This window comes from Hipposideros armiger, unplaced genomic scaffold (genome assembly GCF_001890085.2).
Source record: "Hipposideros armiger isolate ML-2016 unplaced genomic scaffold, ASM189008v1 scaffold_52, whole genome shotgun sequence".
In the NCBI taxonomy this organism is placed as follows: Eukaryota; Metazoa; Chordata; class Mammalia; order Chiroptera; family Hipposideridae; genus Hipposideros; species Hipposideros armiger.
Genome location: NW_017731402.1, coordinates 2126724 through 2148877, shown reverse-complemented (window position 1 = coordinate 2148877; position 22154 = coordinate 2126724). Strand labels below are relative to the sequence as shown.

At 35.3% G+C, this 22154-nt stretch overlaps 1 protein-coding gene across 4 annotated transcripts in view; it reads left to right on the top strand.

The window, feature by feature from the left end:
- The window catches only part of TXNL1 (thioredoxin like 1), a 28911-nt gene extending 13727 nt beyond the window's left edge, over positions 1 to 15184 (top strand). For 2 of the 4 annotated variants that reach the window (XM_019640632.1, XM_019640635.1), the window contains exons 4-9: positions 2024 to 2146; positions 4286 to 4355; positions 6645 to 6817; positions 8341 to 8445; positions 13494 to 13536; positions 14952 to 15184. In XM_019640632.1, coding sequence (XP_019496177.1) covers positions 2024 to 2146; positions 4286 to 4355; positions 6645 to 6817; positions 8341 to 8445; positions 13494 to 13532 — 510 coding nt within the window. In that variant the 3' untranslated portion in view covers positions 13533 to 13536; positions 14952 to 15184. The remainder of the gene's footprint in view (positions 1 to 2023; positions 2147 to 4285; positions 4356 to 6644; positions 6818 to 8340; positions 8446 to 13493; positions 13537 to 14951) is intronic. The other 2 variants (XM_019640636.1, XM_019640633.1) reach the window with 1 other exon arrangement.
- The last annotated feature ends 6970 nt before the right edge of the window (positions 15185 to 22154 follow it).

Genomic DNA, 22154 nt, shown 5'->3' with positions numbered 1-22154 from the left:
ATTCACCTATTTAGTTTATTTGCCTCATTAAGGTATTGGAAGTATGACTGCATTGTTGTCTTCATGCCTGGGATCTTAACCCAAGATACAGTATTGAAGATGCACCTCTGTAGACTGGAAGACTAAGCATTTAAAAGATGTTGTCAAAACTACCCTTTCAAGGCAAATATTCATGAAGTTTAGCATAATTCTCCAATAGTTGAACTTTGCTCTATAGCGCTCCTTGTTTCCCTCCCCACTTTTTTGAGTTGGCTACAATATGTTATTCTGAGTAATATATTTAACATTTAATGTAATACAAAATAACATTTTTGCTTTGAAAATATTTAGGCTACTACATGAATAATTGGGGTCTATTCTAATGGATGATTACATATTTATACTTGTTTGACATGTAAAAAAATTTCCTGTAGTCTTTCAGAACCATATACATTCATTAGTGTCTGTGGATAAAAAAAATATTCTTTGTGATAGAAAGATGGACATGCAACTGATAATCTGTAATACCTGGTAAACTTTAAAAGTTTTCTGTTTCGTAGATGAAATGGATACTTTTCTACAAAAATACAGTTTATCAAAATCAACTCTGCTAAAAACAAAACACTTAAATAGACCAGTCACCATAGAAGAAATAGTAAAACAGCTCTTCTATAAAGGCCAAGATGACTTTGTAGGGGAATTCTACCAAATCTTAAAGGTCAGGTAGCCTAGTGTTACTACAACTGCTTAAGACCATATGAAAAGAGAGAACACTTTCAGCTTTCTTTTTGAAATACGTATGACATTGATCTCAGAATCGGACCAAAATTTGTGCCCAAAAAAGAAAGCTACTGATGAGTTCCAGTTAGGAATATTGATATAAAGACTCTTAAATAAAATATTAGTAAACAAAATCCAGCAATCCAGAGGAGAAAAATGATGATCTCCTAATATGCAGAAAAAGCATTTGACACAATTGAATACCCATTTATTATAAAGCATTCAGTAAAATCTTAATGAGGAAGTACTAGAGGCATTCCCACTAATGTAAGAAATAAGACAATGATGACCACGACCACTGCAGCCCTTTGGCTTTATGTTGGAAGTATGGAAATACTAGCCAACACATGTACAGGAATAACAGTTAAATGAAGTCACAGGGAAGCAATCAGCAAAATCCAGAATAAATGATATCAGTAAGCTAAATGACTATAGATTAAAAGATTTAAGAGACTTATTAACCAAATACAGTCTTTGTAATTTGTTTGGATCCTTATTCTGAGTCTAACAATTCAACTATAAAACATTTGTAATACAATTGAGGAAATTTGAACACTGATAGTTGATGATATTCTTTGTTTTAATTGTGATAATGATATTGAGGATTTTTTAAATAAGTCCCTATCTTAACGAGTCCCTGAAATGTTTATGAATGAAATGAAAAAATGTCTTAAGATTTACTTAAATAATCAGGGGGATGGCTAGGGCTGGTTGTGGGGTAGAGATGAAATAGGAGCAGCCATGAATTGAGGAGTATTGTAGTTGGGAGGTGGGTACATGGAGTTCACTATATTCTTCTGTTTATGTATGTTAGAAATTTCTGTAGTAAAAATGTTTAATCCTTATTTGCTGTTCATCTTTAATCTAAATTCTTTATGAATATAGGTTTAAAGATTCCACGGCCACTAGAAGAAGGTGGTAGACTTTCTTTGGATCTTACAGATATTTTAATTTGCATATTTCCCACTGTAAAATATCGTTATTAAAAAAGTATAAGTTATTATTTTATAATCTTAGTGATACACTCGGTTTTCGATACTTTATTAAGTGGGCTAAGCCTAGATTTGGCTTTAATAATGAGTAGTATATCTCAGTCAGGAATTCAAATGAAAGGATTATTATTAAAGTTTTAGTAACTATTTAAAAGAGATAGACATTTTCTTTAAAATTGCCTAATCTAAAGAATTACACACTTGCATTTTTTAATAAGATTTTTATACCAGATCCAAATGCTTTGCCTAGAGTCTTGATTTATTTTTTTCAGATGGATTTAATGCCTTTTATTAACAAAGCTGGTTGTGAATGTCTTAATGAAAGCGACGAGCATGGATTTGACAACTGTTTGCGAAAAGACATGACCTTCTTGGAATCTGATTGTGATGAGCAGGTAATGGATGCTTACGTTAATGCTTGTAGCGATTCTCAGTATTTATGCCTGCTGTTGTTACCACCTCACGGTTTTATGTCTTTCCTTCCCAGGTGACCACTCTTCCTTTCCTTTTTATAACTTGCGTTTTCCTTGACGCCTCTTCCTTGACTGTGCTCACCCCCCTCCTCTGTTCTCTGCAAGCTGCCAGGTGCACTGGGGGGCCTCGCAGGACCCTTGAATCGGCCCCATGAGTTGCATCTTCACCACTCTTAAGTCCTTTTGTTCCTTCTTGACCTTCCTTTCATACTTGGTACCCACCCTAATGAGTTTGTCCCTGAGAAACAGACTAATTAGATGAGCACTCCCTGGTGGTCCAGTCCTCGCTCCCAGACGGAAACCGGTATTGTTCTTCCTAGCATCTTTGTCACAGAGCAAATAGTGTGGTGCTGCCTTTGTCAAGCCGTGTTTCATCTTAACTGTTATTTTCCTAATTTACTTTCTGTTCCACTCACTCTGCTTTGTCCCCATTCCAGTTCATCTTCTAAATGTTTACATAAGTTATGTTTCTAAAACAAATCAGATTATGTTTCGTTCTTAAAAGAGTTAAACGATTTTCACTGGCTTCTGGATGAGGGTGTCAGATTCTTGCTGACTTGATCTGTTTCTAGCTTTTCACTCTCATTTCCCTTTTGCCTGTGGTTCAGGTCTGTAATGTCATGCTTACTGTTTTTTTGACACACTATTACAGGTCAAGTATAAAAAGTACTTATATAACCAAAGTGAATAATCTGGGTATTTTCTCAGGCAAACAGAGCATAATGATCCTGAAACCATAAACGTACACCCCAGTTTTTCATGCTCCAGCCAGAGCTACCTTACTATACAGCTTTGGGAATATTGTTCACATTGTGTTTCTTTTTATTTATTTATTTTTAAAGATTTTAATTGGGGAACTGGGGGATGTGAACAGCGCTGGGGAATCGGGGGAAGGGGCACAGACAAGTTGCTGTCCTTTTGTTCTTCAGTCTAATTGTGGAGGACGTTGCTTCACTGGCCCAAGTTGGCACCATCATTGCGCTCTTCCTGGGTGAGGCACATCAGTCACCGGCTTCTGGATGGCCACTCTCGCTGACTGCTGGCTACACACAGTAGCCCACCGCAACCCACTGCAGCAGGGGCTGCAGCCTCAGCCATCACCGGTGACTCATGGCAGCCCACCTCCAGGTCGAACTGTTGTTCAGCATCTTAGCTGTAGAGGGCAGTGTCACTGGCCCTCATATGTGGGATCCGAGCCGGGGCCCTCTGGCGTCCCAAGCCAGCTCTTAGCCAACGCGCCACTCGGCCGGCCCCCACATTGTGTTTCTTGTAGCTATTGTTCTGAATATATTTTAATGGTACATATCAGCAGGATCGGCTACAGCTTCTCTGCAGTCTTCCTCCCAGGGTAGAAGCACAATTTCCCCTGGAAAGAAGAGTAAGCAAATGAAATCAGAGTTTCTGAGAGATAGGCACTACCAGTGTTTTAATCTCAATTTCCTTATGGCCTTCTAAATTCAGATAGATAAGTTAAGGATGGAGATTTGGAGGTAACCTAGAGCAAGAGCTACAAGAGCAATAGCTACAAGAAACATAATGTGAACAGTATTCCCAAAACTGTATAGCTGTAAGAATCCCTTTCTCTTGAGTTTTGGATCATATAGAGTCCATTGGAGGGCTAGACTCTCCACACAACCTGTGCATTGTCTCCAAATTGTCAAGTGACATGAGTAGATGTTTGACAAATAAACCATCCTAGAAAATGTTAAGCTTATATGCTAAAATGTATAGTTGAAGTTTTAATTGGGGGATTTTGGTTTTTTGGAAAGCAGATTGCTTGCCAGTTTATGGGTCATAAGACCTTAGTTTCTTATGTATAGTTTTAGTTAATTTTATTTTGTTAAATTTGTTGTTGTCATTCCTTAAATGAATAATCGATGATTGTGTTTCTCAAATGTCAGTCTAATCAAGTTACTTTCAACTTACTGATGTTACATATTATATTGGTTTTGTTAGGTGAATTAATTTTTTTCTGCTTTTGAATTAATTAATTCTACTTAGTTGTGTGTATTCAAGGTGTTCAAGATCCCTTTTTAAATGAAACTATTATTTTCCTCACAGCTACTCATTACTGTGGCATTCAATCAACCAGTTAAGCTTTATTCAATGAAATTTCAAGGGCCAGATAATGGTGAGTAATGGGCAGCTTTTCTGTAAACTAACTTTCTGCTCTGTGGACCTGTTAGCGCATATCTAAAACTTTGTATTAAATAGAGGTAAATACTCCTTGTTTTGGGACAGAGTGAAATTGGTTTTGGAAAAAGTAAGGATATAAATGAATGGGCAAATAATGTGAGATTTATTTGTAAAGTTTTTTATTTTAGAATTTAAGTTCCCTCTTAATCTGAAAGTATGTGAACCCTTTCTTCCAACCATTACTCTAAAACTCTAGGTTCAAAGCAGCCATTTTTTAGAATCAAAACTGGGAGTTATTTATTTCAAACTCCTATTACAGATGATAAAACTAAGGCTCTAAGTCAGGGGTTGGCAAGTGGCGGCTTTTTGGGTTACGTACATGTGGCTCTGAAGTAAAATTGAAAATGAAAATAAAATTATAGTTTCATTTATAAAATTTTTAAAGGGTATTATTCACATAATGGTGATTTCATGGTGTTTTATGGCTCTCAAATAATTTTTAAATTGTTGTGAGGGACAATATTGGCTCTTCCGTCTCAAAAGTTTGCCGACCCCTGCTCTAGATCATACTATTTGTGCCCTATTAATAGTTTCATCTTCTTTATACATATTCTGTAAACATGATTGTACAGACTTAGCATTCCCTTTTTATTAAATAAAGAATTTTCCATATTCACCACCTCCACTTTTCTGTTTCTGGATTTCTGTTGCTGAGGGCTGGGTGTGGGGGTGGGGGTTGGCTAGCGTGGGGGGAGGGTTGGGGGAGTAGGGACTAGATGGTTTGTTTTTTTTAATTGATTGGGAGAAATAGCCAGCACTGTATTTATCAGATAGCATTCCTTTCTTATTCTAAATATCCATGTACTGGGGGTCCCAAAAAAATGTATACAAGTGGACACTTTGGTCAGCGTTGCTCAAGCAGTAGTTTGCTGTAATCAGAAGTGTCTAGACGCTGATGGGAACCACTTTGAGCACCTCTTGTAATTGCAGAAGTCAAATGTCACTTGTATTTATCTTTTGTTTTCGGTATACGTTAAGTATTACAATTTTAATAGTTTTTTCCTTTCTTAAAATGTGTATACATTTTTTTTGGCACCCTCTGTATGTTGTTTTTTTTGTTGTTGTTGTTTTTTGGTGGTTGTCAGTTTTTATTCCAAATTTCATCAGTTCATTAAAAAGGAATAGTTTACAAACGACCTGGTCCATAACTCTAACAGAAAAATAATACAAATCAGAAGTACATAAATTATATTAAAGTATATATATTACATATCTTGAAGTATATAAATTATAGAGTATATATATTAAAGTATATACATTATATAAATATATATTATGTTAAACAATATTAAAGTAGCTACAGGTAACAGTTAATATGGCTGTATACACATGGATATTTATAGATGAGATTATGCTTACATTCTTGCCCAAACCAACATTTTGGAAAATGTTACGATAATGTTGCTTTTACTAAAATACTTACAGCAAAAGTGGTCTACCTAGTTTTCTATCATCCACACTTCAGTAAGCTACAATATAATGGTAATTAAATTTTCATATACTAATGAATTTTCATTAATAAAACTGTATCTTTATTCTGAAAATACAAAGTATTTATAAAAAGCAAATGCTGTAGAAATGAGTCTTTAAGTGATGTGAATATTTTAAGATTCTTTAATCAGCCACAAAATATGGGTCTTAGATTGTACCCTGAAGTTTAAGGGATTAAGACACTATAAATGTGATCTTACCACTGAGTACATCTTAATTTCTAAGCTGAAATTTGGCAGTTTGTATAATTAATTGCCTTTTGGCAAAATGGTGTCACTGATATTGCTTTTCTTCAAAATTACAAAATATACCAATTGTTGGCACTGTAAGACCCAGCTCAAATGTTATTTCTTTATGAAAATATACTGTCCAACTCCATTGCTACCTTCCCTATACTTCTCCCTAATAGTATTAAATTTATCATAGTATGTCTTTTGTAGTTGAGGCCAAGAACTTCGTGTGTATGTGTGTGCATATGTATGTATGTGTTTTAAGCTAATCCTCGAGTGTGGTGCTAGCAGGCCAAGAATATACCAGTAAATGTCTTTGGAGGTGGGGTTGGGGAGAACAGCTGTGGAAATACTCAGACTTTCATAGAATTCCTAAAGATACATGCAGGTATGTGCATATGTGTACATTTGTGTCTGTTTGTACAGTGTGGATGGACTGATAAAGGGGATAAGATATTACATATTTCATTGTTAGCTTTTTATTTTATTCTACCATTTCATAGGTCAAGGTCCTAAATACGTAAAAATTTTTATCAATCTACCCCGATCTATGGATTTTGAAGAAGCAGAAAGAAGTGAACCAACCCAAGCTCTGGAACTAACAGAGGATGATATTAAAGAAGATGGCATTGTCCCACTTCGTTATGTTAAGTTTCAGAACGTTAACAGTGTAACTGTAAGTAATATGTTTAATGGGTTTGTGGGGACAATCCGTGCTGTCGTCAGTGATGCCATATGATCCCTTAAAGTAGTTATTTGCCCACTTGGTTTGAAATGAGTAAAAATATATAATGAACTAATAAATCATCTTCTTTTTAATTTATCTATGTGCCCTAAAGGGGAAGGACAGGTTGGTTTTTAAAAACTTGTGGATTTATCAGTGTGTGTGTGTGTGTGTGTGTGTGTGTGTGTGTGTGTGTGTGTAATATATATAATGTATTTACTTGATGACTTGTTAAAAGTTTATTCTAGAACATTTTTACTTAAACTGAAGATGTTTGTGCTTTATTATTCGTACCTGGTAATGAATGATACCTTTGTAAAATTCATTGTACTTTTCTAGAATATAGAGTTTTTAATGTAGTGGTTAGGATCTCAGTAAAAACAAATCAGCTGCTGCTTTGCAGTTATTAATTGCTTTTGTGAATTTTAGTATTCAACCCAGCGATGCTGGCTGATCAGAAAGCCTAATCAAAGTAAGGAGATTAATTTTAAATATATTTAAAGTTTAAATATAAACTGTTGTGTTCAGATTCAAAGAGCTTTACAAATAAATAAATGGAGAGCTGGTTTAATAGTCTACTAGTTATAGACTTGGAGTTTTTAGTTGATCAACTCAGTTTGAGATGAATCTATAGTTGCCTACATACACAGCAAAAACTGACTGATGAATGCCCTCTGAAAATAAAAGAAGTATGTTATCCAAATCAAGAGAGGCACTATTCTTAAGTAGACAGCATCTAGAGTATTGTGTTTTAAAATGTTGAGCGAATTAAAAAATAAATCCAGAATACTGAATAAGGATCTAAGAGTAAAGCTTCTGTTTCCTAACATGCTGAGGGGAGTTTTTAAATAGTAGTAGAAACAGCCAAGCTTAAAATAGGAAGGGCATAGTATAGTTTTAGGAGCTGGTTCCCAATACTACTTTTTCTTTTAGTGTTCTAGGAAATATTGGGTTGTTGGAAAAGTCATGACGCATTTTTGCAATGAAAAACAAAAAATACGTCATGACTTTTCCAACAGTCCAGTAGAATGAATGGATATCAGAAAGAATATAACTGGAGAGATTTTCCTTAAACACTGTAATTTTTATAAAATTTGAACAGCAGCCTACCCATTATAATCAAGAATTTCATACTCTTTCAACATTCTCTGTAAATAATTTAATTATGGCCCCTCTACACCATCACACTAAATTATCAGGAGCTTGGCTATGTGGGTGTCTTACATGACATCATTGGAGAAGATGAGAATAGCAGGGCAAACAGTGGAATTCTAGTCCTAGAGGAGTGCTAGTCTGATATGTGGATTAACCCTTACAAAGAATGGAAGGTATTTGTATTAGTAATCTAAGGAAACAAAAAACTTAAAGCATTTAAGTTTAAATTTAAAGCATTTAAGTTTAAGCATTTAAACTTAAAGGATTTTTATGAAAAATAGGATTATAATCATTACTATAAAATTTTTGTTTTTTGGTAGATATTTGTTCAGTCCAATCAAGGTGAAGAAGAAACAACAAGAATTTCATATTTTACTTTTATTGGTACTCCAGTCCAGGCAACAAATATGAATGACTTCAAACGAGTAAGTTTGTTTAAATAATATTTAGAGGAAGTAATAATATAATTTTAAAGAAATAATTTCATTAAGTCAGAGTCATATCATGTCATGAAATTTTATAAGGTTAAACTATAATAGAACAGTACCTTCTCCTAATCACATTTTTAGAAACCCAACTAAAAGAAATCTCTAATAAAAATAAGCCCTACTGATATAGTGTCTTAAATGAGTGACATCCAGTTAAGTGGGTAAACATGATTGCTTGGTTAATAAAAGGAGTAACAGAAAAATAGAAGTAAGGTAAATCTTTATTACAATAGTGAAGTTTTAAGAACTTCATTAAGCTTTGGATTTTCGTTCTTTCTGATGAAAATATTTAAAATGAATAATTTTAATGAAAAGAAAGGACTTGGCTTTATTACACTGAGATGCTAACTTTGAAACTGTATCTGTGTGCTGGAAGAACATGTTTCAGCAAATAAATTTTCAGTGAACAGACAGATATTTATCTATCTTTCCATTTATTTATTTTGAGGACACAATCCTGAGGTTTGCCAAGCATTTATAGAGAACATGAGACGTTTAGGAATGAGAACATTTTTGTACATTCATGGAATTACTTCTAATTGCTAACAGTTCCTTAGGGTGACACTTAAAATATACAACCACAGATCATAGAATGGCCACCAAGAGTTTTATCAGTACAGAACCTGGGTGCTGTACCTACACAGATTAAATACGCAGCAGCACAGGAGATGCAGTTATCACCATGTTCCTCATGGCTGCCTCTGGCAGGCAGTCTAGAACTTGAGATGATTATGAGAGCAGAAGAGTTTCCCGACGGGTGCCAGTGCCTGGAGGATGAGGCACCCAGCCTGACCCCTGTATGGGGAGATGGAGCTGCCAATATCCTGAGAGCTTCTGTTCTTTTGATGGTATCCACAGATCTAATTTTAATTCAATTACAGAGAAACTCATAAATTTTCATAACAGCGGATGAACTTATATGCTGTTTTTTAAAAAATTGATAACCTCGACAGTAGATATTTTAACTAGTCATTTTTCAACTATCATCCTCCTGTCTCACAGCATAATTAACTTTTGGGAGCTGTAGGAACAATCACGTACTTAGATCTGTCATGTTAAATGTTTGACATATGTATAATGACAGGTCAGAAGAAGCAGAGATTAAACATCTACATTTGTATGATGTGAAATATGCTGTACTGGGAAAATGTGTGAGCAACAAAGACATTTTGGCTGCCTGCTTTGTTACTTTGCCCGTTTGAATTAAATGCCGTTGCATTTAGCTTTAACTTTGCCTTGCATAGTTTGTTTTTAGCTGGATACTTTCATAAGATATATTACTATTCATAAGTCCTATTATTTTCTCATACCATTAATTCAGCTCTAGTTTCTTGCTTCTCATCTTGGCTTATGCTGTTGGACTTCCATTTTCTCTAAGTAGCTACCACTTTATCTTGTCTATCTTCTTACCAGCCTGCCATGTAGTTATAGTTTCTCAAATGTGCATTGATAATTGTCCATCTAAAAATCTGTCTGTATCTCTTTGTTTTTAACATCCCCTGTTCCACCTTTTCTAGACTAGTTTTTCCCTTTTTTGACTACCAATCTTACCCGTTTTGGACTGTAGGTAGGATGTTAGACTGTTCTTGCTTGAGAGTATTTGCATTTGCTTTATAATTTGGCTATGTGTTCATTTAAATACTTTATTTAAAATTACTGTAGAACAGTAGTTCTCAAACTTTTTGGTCTCAGGATCCCTTTACACTATTCAATATTATTGATGACCATAAAGAGCTCTTGTTTCTGTGCGCTATGCTTATGAAAAATATAAAAAATACTTATTTATGGGCCGGCCGAGCGGCGTGTTGGTTAAGAGCTGGTTTGGGACGCCAGAGGGCCCCAGTTCGGATCCCACATATGAGGGCCAGTGACACTGCCCTCTACAGCTACGATGCTGAACAACAGCTCAATTTGGAGCTGGGCTGCCGTAAGTCATCGGTGACTCACTGCTACAGTGGGTTGCCATGGGCTACTGTGTAGCCAGCAGCCAGTGTGAGCTGATCTGCTGATCCAGAAGCCGGCAACTGATCTGCCTCACCCGGGAAGAGCGCAATGATGGTGCCAACTTGGGTCAGTGAAGCAACATCCTCCACAACTAGACTGAAGAACAAAACGACAGCAATTTGTCTGTTCCCCTTCCCCCAATTCCCCAGCGCTGTTCCCATCCCCCAATTCCCCAATAAAAACCTTTAAAAAAAAATACTTATTTACAAATAACAAACTCATTATACACTAACCAAATAATATTTTTAAATTAAAGTATTTTCCAAAACAAAACCATCTTAGTGAGAGCAGGAGCATTGTTTTATACTTTTACAAATTCTTTACTATACAGCTTAATAGAACCCTCTTGTTCTCCTATCTGCTTCTGCATTCAATCAGTTTTGCTACCACAGGTATGTAGCCTCTCAAACTCAATTGTACACTTGTGAGACACTGAGAGTTAAAAAGGCAAATAACAATTGAGCTTTATTATGAAAATAGTTTTGAGCTTGAAGACACTCTGGAACGGTCTCCGGGACCTCCAGCCTGGACCACACTGAGAACTGCTGCAAGAATAATTTAATACTGTGATGGCCTTGCTTCTTGGAGTTCTGGACTTCTTAATCTCTTGCTTTTAATGTTTGATACATTTTAATTGGTTGAATGGTTTTCTTAATGTAAATATTTCACTATATTTCTTTTTAATAACTTCTGATATTTCATTATATTGCTTTTTAATAATTTCTGAATGAGACTTGTTCTGCTTGTGTCATTCATTGTCCTGCAGGGTTATTCCTCCAAAGTAAGCCAATTTCAGTTTTGGGTTTTTTTATGTTAAGTCAACAAATTCAGTGTAGGAAAATTGCAATAAAATTAGTTTATAACTGAAATTGGCTGGTTTGGTATTGTATAGATGGAGTTGCTTATTAAAAATGAAGAGTTTGCTTTCTAGTGAAGGAGCTGACAGATAAGGTGTGGCATTGTTGTCCTTGTGGTACTATGCCAGGTACATTCATGACCCCTGTCTATAGCAAGTTTATATTCTTGAAGGATAATGCACAAACATTTGGAAAGTGAATCAAAATTAATCAAAGCTTAGTTCAACGAACTCTTCCTCCACAGAGTATTCCCAGACTTTCCCAGCCCAGTGATACTTCCTTTTTCCCATCAGTGGGTTGGGAAAGAATGAGACTACTATTTTATGGAGGAAAAGGGCCTTGAACTGAACTTGGGGAGAAGAAATAGACAGGGAAAGATAGCAGTGGTCACTGTAGGTAGAATGGAGAGCAGGAATTTGAGCATGAAAATGGGAAGGTGTAGGACTCGTTCAAGGACAAGTCGAGTATGGTACCTTTTTCCTTTTACTTAGTCTGAATTTTACAGGGATTACACGTAGGAATTAGGATCTAAAATTTCAAAATAGATTTGGCATGTATTTTATTGGCACAGAGGAAAGTTTTGATACCTCTTTGTGTCGTAAAGAGAGTTATATAAAATGGCATAATGAATCATAAAATAGAATTATTTAGCATTCAGTTTACATTTTTATATTGTGTGAGTTGTTCGTGGATAATTTTAGTTTTCAGAATGTCATTGACCTTCTCCTTATGTCACTAAGATGACAAGCTAAGGTAACACTAATGAATCTTGGATGTGGATAGAAATCTTAGACCACCTTGCGTGCTATTACAACTTTATGAAGTTATACTTTTAAGATTTGGTGGATTAGAACACACCTATTTGTGTGTTTTGGGCTCTTAACAGGCATTGTGCACAGATGATAATATACACTTAGGCTGTTGGATTCTTTGTGTTGCGGCATGAAAAGCTTGCCATCTTAATTGGAAGTTGATGTTTTCTTTACTAAAATATGCTCATTACATTGATTGCTTTATTTTAATACAAAAATAATAAAATATAAGTGTACAAAATTGAGCAAAATTGTAGGGGCTTCTGCTTTTTAGGGAATGAGGTGCATGTGAGAAGCAGAGCAGATTTTATATCACAGTAATAAAAACAGACTTCTAAACTGGCCATTCACCGTATCAGCTATTTTTGTAACATTTCTGTCTGTTTATTTTTCAGCTTTTTAAATCCAACTCAAATGAACTAAAACCAGAAGATTTTTAAAAATGAAGTAATATAAAGACCTTGTCTCACTCTGCTCCCCTCCTTGCTTCTCTGCCCGTCTTGCACCTGTCCACTCTCACCCTTCCCATGTTCTCATCACTGTTGGTGCAAGATCTCTACAGCTTCTGTCGTCTGGACCAGACTTACTATTACCTAGGTTTCCTCAACCGTCTCTTTCTTCCCATCTCATTCTAGTCATGTTTCTCCATTGGCTTTTTATTTTGTTCTGGTTTTTGTTTTGGGCTTGCAACTAGGTGCCTTAATTTCATTACCATACTGTATTGCTCCCCGACTTTTTTCTTTTTTTTTTACTTCTGTCTCATATTTAATATTGTACTACATTTTGAGAAATACTATTGCAATAAAATTTACATTGTTGTAAATGGTTTCAGATTGAGCTAGTTGTTGGATAATGTTTTAATTCAATCTGAAGTTTAGATTTTATTTTTTAGGAACTCCAGAATTATTTTGGAAATCAAATATGAACAGTTTCATCAAGTTCTTCCATACTAGTACTAGTGCAATATATCGATTAGGTTGTAGTTGAAAGATGTGGGTATCTTTTCTCATCGGAACTGGAGTCCAGAAGTCTTGGCTGATGTATTGTGGGCATGTCCTCCGCTTTGCCTACCCAAGTGAGCTCAAGGCCAGTTGAAAGACTTATGGACTGAATGTTAGGCTGATTTAAAATATTAAGATAGAAGTACGATGGACTGACTCTAATGAATAAACATTTTTGTCACCTAATTTTGCTGTACTTAAATTTTTGTTTGTCTGAGGTATTAATATAAAGACTTCAAAATGAATAAAAGAGCTTTATGTTTGGGGTGAGAAAATCCATATTGGAATGCTAAATTTCTTCTTTTTTACAGAGGATACATACTGGCAAGTTGAGAGCTATCAACCTGTGAAACAGTATGCAGATTCGTGTCTTCTGTATACTTCTGCTAAAATTTTAATTTTTAATATTAGTTGGTTATGTTTTCTTTTGCTTAGTCTAATAGCTCTGTGTTTTGGTGTGTTCCCAAGTGATACAATGATCAGCAATGCTTTCAGCGTTTACCTGCTTAAGTTCATTTGTGATACATATAGTTCCTTCTCCCCTTCTTCTTTAAGAAGGCTCCCTTGGCTCGTAAACCTGAGTTTCTTACTCTCATCCACATACTCTTTCTGAGACTGTCTCTTTAGCATCTTTCTGGGTTTTAGGGCTTTCTAACACATGGTTTCCTTGGATCAGAGAGGAGTTTTTTTCAAGTAATAGAAGTGGTTTTACTTGAGGGGGGCGGAAACAGCAATTCTAGCACCATGTGATTGGGAATTCAGTGCAGAGGGTTTTATAATCTTCTTTCATGAAGGACTTTGACCCAGCCATGTTTTATTTTAGCCTAGAAATGCACTGAAGACTTGAGTGAGTTTTGCTTGAGTCAGACATTACCATTTGGAATTGAATCAATTTAAAATATGAAATTTACATTCACAAATGTACATAGAAATATTTCTGTATACAAATATATATTCAGTAGCTTGCAGGTGAATTTCTTTAGAGAAATGAGAATGCATTATTTAATGCTAAACTTTAGGTTTGAATTAAATTATTCAATTAGAACATAGTTTTGAACCCTCTTGGAGAGGATTTGTTTTCTAGAACTGTTGGTAGAAACCATGTTTATTTTTTACATTTTTATGTTGCCACATTTACAGCATAAACAGCATTTACAGCATTTAGAGTTGCCACATTTAAAAAACCCTCTAATGGAGAAGTTTTCTAATCATTGACAGAAATAAGATTTATTCTTTACATTTTTTGTAATACATTTGTAGCAACCAGCGTTTTTTTTAAATAGAAATTAGGCAAAATTAGTTGTTTTCATTCCATATCTATATGTTGAGAGAAAAGTCTAGAAACCTGTCATCTTGGACATGAAGACATAAGTTTAACATATTCTTAATTCTAGATTATTCGTGATTGACATTTGATTTCTAATTGCTTAAAAATAATATGCCAAATATGTTTCATTCATTTAGCATCATCTTTTTATTAACTTCTCTAAACTGTGAACCTCGTTTTGAAAAATTGTATTACTTTTTCTTAAAACAGTGTGGGAATCAAAAATACCCTGCATGTGTTTTCTTTTTAATTCCTTGAGGCTGAAGGGGGGAGGGTCACAATTTGATTCAACAATGAAAATATACTGCATGACAAAAAAAAAAAAAAACAGGGATAAAAATTAATGTTTTAAAGATGATTACCAATTAGTAACATTATTTTGAAAAGAGCCCATATTTCTAATCAATAGGATGTACATATAAAGTTATTTTTGTTTTTCTAGGTAGTTGGCAAGAAAGGAGAAAGCCACTAAGGTACAGAAGACACTGGAAGATCATATTGCAGTCAGATCTACAGCTCCTGGATAATTGCTTGATTCTCGCCAGAGACTCAATATTCCATTCATTGCCATTACCAATAAATCATTGCTTTTGTTCAGATGATATCACTAGTGTTTCTATTGTAATCTTGATACATGCAATTGTAAATAAAAGTCACTACTTTTGCCAAGCTTAATTTTTGTCATTCTAAATAAGTATTTTCCCTTTCCATTTATTTGAAAATTGGCCAACTTCTGATTTTAGAAGAGATTTAAGTGTCTGGTAGCATATTGAGTGAAACCCAGTTTGTTCTCTCTTGAGGAGCAAAACTGTTTTAGGGAATTAAGGAGTACATGTGCCCTCGTGTAGATACAAACACACAGAACAAGTGATTTTCATAGATAGACTTGGAACAGCTAACCATGTTCTAATGAGCACTAACTCATATGTTTTTAAAACAACATTTGGGTACCTGGGCTATAGAAATGACTCAAATTATAAACTACCAGAGCGCCAGTCGTGTGGCTCAGTTGGTTAAGAGCTTGCTCAAGAGTTTGAGCTCTGAGCAACAGCGGTTCGAGTCCTGGCCTGAGCTGAGCAGCCACTGAGCTGCCAACAGGTGGCAGGATGGCTCAGCTTAAAAAATAAATAAATAAGTAAATAAATAAACTACCTGAAATAAAACAAGTTTAATGAAATGTAACTTCTCACCTAAAACTGTCAATGGGACCACAAATTTTAATCCCTTCTGGATAAACTTTAAAAATTTGAGTTAGCCATTGTCTTTACTAATAGAGGTATGTTGAAATCCAACAGTAGGGAAAAATATAGAACTAATAAGTCATGAAGCCACAGGAATTAATATCTTTTAATCAAGTATTATTTTAACTATCAAAAGATGCAGTGTAAATATTCAGAGAACTTGATTTAAGGTTGAAAATGAATTGGCCAAATGTAGGTGTTTAAAAGGTCTTTCACAAGGCTGGCAAACTAAAACATCTGTTCCTTATTTTTTTAATCTTAAAACTAATCTACAGTATAAAGTATTGGCAATTTTTTAATTTCTCTATTTTTAGAATTTAATATTTTAATTTCTCTAAGTATTTTAAAAATTAAGTGTTTGAAAAGAATGTGTAAGACTTAATTTTGATTCAGTTAATTAAATAGTACATTTGAGGGCATTTTTGTCTAGGAATATGGTCAAGAAACCATTTTGCCTTTGGGAGACCAATGTATTTATACAGGTTTATGAAAAAAATTATGTAGAAGTTTTTGTGTTACAATAGTCACTTTCTGAAACCCCAGTGTCATTAGATAATGTTTAGTTCTTTTGTATGTAAGTACATTAACTGGTCTGTGATGATATCTATATATCCTATGTATTTCATTTTTATGTTGCCTTGGGTCAAGTGAAGGCAGAGGGCAAGAAATAAAAGTTTATAACACTCCTTAATGTAGACCATCTCAGATTAATCACGTCTGAAATTAAGGATAAGATTAATATCAAGTGGTTTTGTTTTACACTTTGTACACTTAATCTTTTTGAGTAATTGTTAAAGTGCCTCATCTGAAGTACTGCTGACCTCATTTATACTTGACAATTTGAAAACCCAGTGAAAGTAATGACATATTTGTAAAGGATTGGGCATCAGATTTATATTGTTTATGTGACTTTTCTATAACCCAGTTGGTTGCATTATACAAACATTCCATAATTATTCAAATTGTAAATAGTGAAAAATGAATGTTTATAGGTAACTGTAACATTTCACTATGGGAAGTTTTACAAATAAACATGCATAGTTGACATTATTTAAATTAACAAGCTGAAATGCTGATGTTTTCTCCTAAAACTACACACACACTCACACACACAATGAATTTTCCAGATGAAGCAGAAGAACATTGGAAAAATGTAACCCTAGTTATTTTAACTGCATCCGTTATATAGTGTTTTCTAGAAAAGTATTACTAGGTTTTTTGTTTGTTTTATCAGACATGAGAAAAAATACCTCACAAAACTTTTCCCTTGATTTTGCATATTTTTTTATGTTTCAAATCAGGGTGCATTATCTGATCTCAAACAACAATGAAATGCCCTGTCCATTATAGAAACCAAAGTATTTCAGTCTTCTTTGCCAGCATAAAGAAGAGCGCAAGAGTAACACACAGGCTACCACGCCTGTGCCCACCGCAGGCATTTATGATCCATGTGCCCAAATCGTCCCCCAGTCTCATGTGTGTTTGAGGTAGCCGCTTAATCCATTGCAGCTGACGTGACTTGAAATAGATGCCATCTTTGTCTCAAGGCTTGACGATGTAGTATATATATTTTAGCATTTACATTTCTTAATGTATAAAATAAATTTAATATTGTAATAAGAATAAAGCATTGGAGTTGAGTAAATTAGTCAACTTAAACCCTCTCCTTTGTAAACTTTGTAAAATAAATTTAGGGCTGACCCATAATGTGCCAGTTTGGTACATTGAGTTTTGCGTAGATGTATATCACTTCTGGAATTGGTCATTTCTAACCTTAGATAATTTTCTTTTTAAGAAAAGTAACTTAGAATAAGAAATCAGTTCACTGAATGCTAAAGGGAAACTGGACGAATGTTTGTGTTCACTTCGCTTAATACCTCATTAGGAGAGGTGTTACTCTGCATTTTACAGAGTTTTCCAAACACATTATGTATGTGTTATACATATAGCATGTTTGTTTAGGTAAATGATTTCTAAGATATTGAATATTTTATTCCCCAATTAAACTCTATAGCTTAAGGAAGAATATTGATAAGGAAGCATATTTTTACAGCAGATTGTTTTATTTTTAGATCAATACTCTTTTTATATGCCCAGCAAAAATAATAAGTGATCAGGGTAGAGATTTTACAGGCTAATACATTTACATTTAAACTGTGGCCCATGCAAAATTATTAATCGTAGAATGTGTAAATTATACCTGTAACTTTAGAATTTGGATATGCAACTAAAACTGTATACAGCTTGGAATAGTATTAAAATCTTATGATTTGTAACCCTAAACCTGCTAAAGTATTTATCCTTCTCCACTTGCTATATACTTCTCTATGAGAAGACGTTTATTTAGCAATTCTGGTAAGTTGAACAGGCCAGAATTAGTTGTGAAAACATGATTTGTTGATTTCTATTTGGACATGTGTTTGAGATATTGGCACACGATGCTCCTTAGGAGCAGGATCTTTGAAGTTTGAATCTCTGCTCCTATTTGTAAGCCATGTCATCTTGAGCAAGTAATGTCCTCACGCGCTTGAGTTTCTTAGGAACGCTACCTCTTGGGTTTGTTATGAGATTAATTGTGCTTAACTATATTTGGAACAAGTGTGACCCTGCTGTCCCATCTCACTGTCGCTGCTTTTTCGGCCATCATTTGTTGTGAGGCATAATGAGTGGCCCCCTAATTGTCTCCTGGCCTCTGTACTGTTCCTCCCAAGGCTGCTAGATATCTTTCCCTTTTCTAGGTCTTCATTATGTAATCCCTCCTCCAGCCTTCTCCCACCCCCACATTCCCCTTGTGTGCTGCACCGTACTAGCTGTTACCAGAGTGTACCCTGATACCTAACGCCTTCCTCTAACCCAGTGGTTCTCAACCTTCCTAATGCTGCGACCCCTTTATACAGTTCCTCATGTGGTGGTGACCCCCAACCATAAAGTTATTTTCGTTGCTACTCTATAACTGTAATTTTGCTACTGTTATTAATCGTAATGTAAATACCTTTTTGTTTTCTGATGGTCTTAGGCGATCCCTGTGAAAGGGTCCTTCAACCCCCAAAGGAGTTGCGACCCACAGGTTGAGAACCGCTGCTCTAACTGATCTTGTCCACCTGACAAATTCCTACTTATCTACAAGGCTCACTCAGTCCAAGCAAAACAGATAGAGGTGACACACATAATGGTTGTGTATGCTTTCTCTGTTGTCATAGCACCCTGTGGTCATTTCATCCTGGTACTTTGCAAACTGCATTGTATTTACAAACTGCATTGTATGTAGGTTGTTGGAAAAGTCATGATGCATTTTTGCAACGAAAAACAAAAAATAATGTCATGACTGTCCCGACAACCCAATAATTGTTCATAGTCTTACTCTAATAGCTTATGAGCAGTAATGCAAGGATTTGTCTTCAGGACGAAAGCAAAGTTACTTTGATCGCTATCATCGATAAACACAGTAATTGAATACATTTTCAGGTTCCAAGAGGAGATTGTAGGAATTTGTAGTTTAGAATGCTAAAGAAGAGGACTTAGCAGAAGTACAGGAAAAGTGCATGGTGTGTACACAGAATGAGAATTAAATTTCTTAGAGGGGTGAGGGAGGAGACGAAGCTGGAAGAGCAAGTAGAAACTATAACATGAAACTCCTTACTTTATGGAAGGAGTCTACAATGACAAGAAGTTCACTTTTACAGTTGGATGTAGAAATGTGGGCTCTTAGAAAAAGCAAGTTTGGACGGGAAGTTGGATATGGTTTTGGACACGTTACCTTGAGCTATGTATCGAATGCCGCCTGGCTTTTAGGTGAGATGTCTGGTAGCTTCGGAGGAATGTGATTTTAGAGCTTAGGGCTACAAGTGGGGAGCTAGAGATCATTTAGGAGATGAAAGTGGAAATAGGTGTATGGAATGGTAGCATCTAGTGAGAATATAAGGGGGAGAAGGAAACAGGTGCAAATACTAGAGAATACTAATAAATATTAAGGAACTAGCAGAAGGAGAGCCTGGAAATAGTTTAAGCAGGAATGTAGAAGGAAAAACAGGAGGCATTGGTAAAGTGGGGTTAAGTGAATTCAAGAGGGGCTAGTTATTATCAAATGTAGAAATATTGAATTTAGTAGGGATATCCAACTGTCCTTCCTGTTGTGGAAACAATCTTTGTAGTCCTTAATAAGAATCATTGACCATATTAATGTTCTTTTGGTTGAAAGGGAAATCACAGACAGAATGATTCTGAAACCCCTCCGGCAAAGAAATTTAGATGCTTTCATAGTCTACCATTGAACACAGTTTTACATGACGATTAGCAAGGCATGGCGATTGATGGCAGTGTTCCATAAGAGAATGAAACACTGCTTTGAAGTTGCCATTAAAGAGTTTAGTCCCTCTTTATAATCAGGGCTTTTTTGCCCTGTATTTTGTTTGTAATTATGAATTTTGTCCCATCTGTCATTTTAGAACATTCTTTTATGACTGCTTTTCTTCTCTTAATGGTTTCTAATTTCACAAAGATGATTCCTCTGTCAGAGTCCTGGATGGGTCATTTAGATTCCTTAGTAATAAGATTTCTAATTTTGTAGGGGAGTATTGAATGTATAAGTTGTGAAAACCTGCTTTTCTGGATCTTGAATAAAGTAGTCCCCCCCGCCACACACACACACACACACACACACACACACACACACACAGTTTTACTTTCCAGTTTCAGTTATCCATGGTCAACTGTGGTTTGCAACTATTAAGTGGAAAATTCCAGAAATAAACAATCCATATGTTTTAAATCGTGTGTCGTTCTGAGTAGCATGATGAAGTCTCGTGCGGTCTAGGATGTGACTCACCCCTTTGTCTGGCGTCTCCAGGTGTAGATGCTCCCTACCTGTTAGTTACTAAGTAGCCATCTTGGTTATCAGATGATTGTCATGGTACTCAGTCCTTGTGTTCAAGTCACCATTATTTTACTTCATAATGACCCCAAAGCACAAGAGTAGTGATGCAGGTAATTCTGACATGCGGTAAAGTGCTTGTTATGTATGTCAGAAACTCAGTAGTAGCCTGGCATTATGTCACAATGCCTACGTCATTCACCTCACTTCATCTCTTCACGCAGGCATTTTATCATCTCACATCATCACAAGAATGGTGAGTTGAGTATAATGTATTAGACAGCATTGACATAACTTATTACAGTATATTGTTATAATTGTTCTATTATTAGTTATTGTTAACCTCTTACTGTGCCTAATTGATAAACTTTATCATCCATATGTATTTATAGAAAAAAATATATATACAGGTTTTAGTATTATCCGTGGTTTCAGGCGTCCATCCACTAGAGGTCTTGGAATGTATCCCCCATGGACAAGGGGAGCCTGCTGGAAGGTGGAACTCCTTTGTTAGGTCCCTGTAAAAATAGTGGTGTGGTCTCATTTCCCTGGCTATGTCATTCTCTCAAAGGTGTCAACACATTGACAGCATTAAGAATGCTTCTGAGTAATAGTGGCCTCAAAAAATGTGCTTGGGAGCCTTCCCTCCTTCTGTATTTTTTGGAATAGTTTCAGGAGACTAGGTATTCTTTTTTGAATGTTTTGTAAAATTCACCTGTGAAGCTACCTGGTCCAGGACTTTTGTTTGTTGGAAGCTTGTTGATTACTAGTTCAATTTCTATGGTAGTAATCAACCTGTTCAGAGTTTCTGTTTCTTCTTGTTTCAGACTTGGTAAATTGTATGCTTCTAGAAATTTATCCATTTCTTCCAGATTGTCGAATTTGTTGGCATATAGTTGCTCATAGTATTTTCTTAAATTTTTCTGTATTTCTGTGGTATCTGTTGTCACTTCTCATTCATTTTTGATTTTATTAATTTGGGTCCTCTCTTTTTCTTGGTGAGTCTGGCTACGGGTTTGTTGATTTTGTTTATCTTTTCAAAAAACCAGCTCTTGGTTTCATTGATCTTTTGTATTGTTTTTTTGGTCTTTATTTCATTTATTTCTGCTCTGGTCTTTATTATTTCCTTCCTTGTACTCCTTTTGGGCTTGTTTTGCCGTTCTTTCTCCCTTAGGTGTAAAGATAGTCTGTTGATTTGAGATTTTTCTTGTTTCTTTAGATAGGTCTGCATTGCTATGAATTTCTCTCTTAGGACTCCTTTCACTGCATCCCATAGATTTGGGGTTGTTGTGTTTTCATTTTCGTTTGTCTCGAGGTATCTTTTGATTTCTTCCTTGATCTCAGTTTTGACCCACTCGCTATTTAGTAGCATGCTATTCAGCTTCCCTGTATTTGTGTGCTTTCCGGGTTTCTTCTTTTAATTTTATTGAGACTTGTTTTGTGGCCTAACATGTGGTCTATTTTGGAAAATGTTCCATGTGCACTTGAGAAGTATGTATATTCTGTTGCTTTGGGGTGAAATACTCTAAAAATA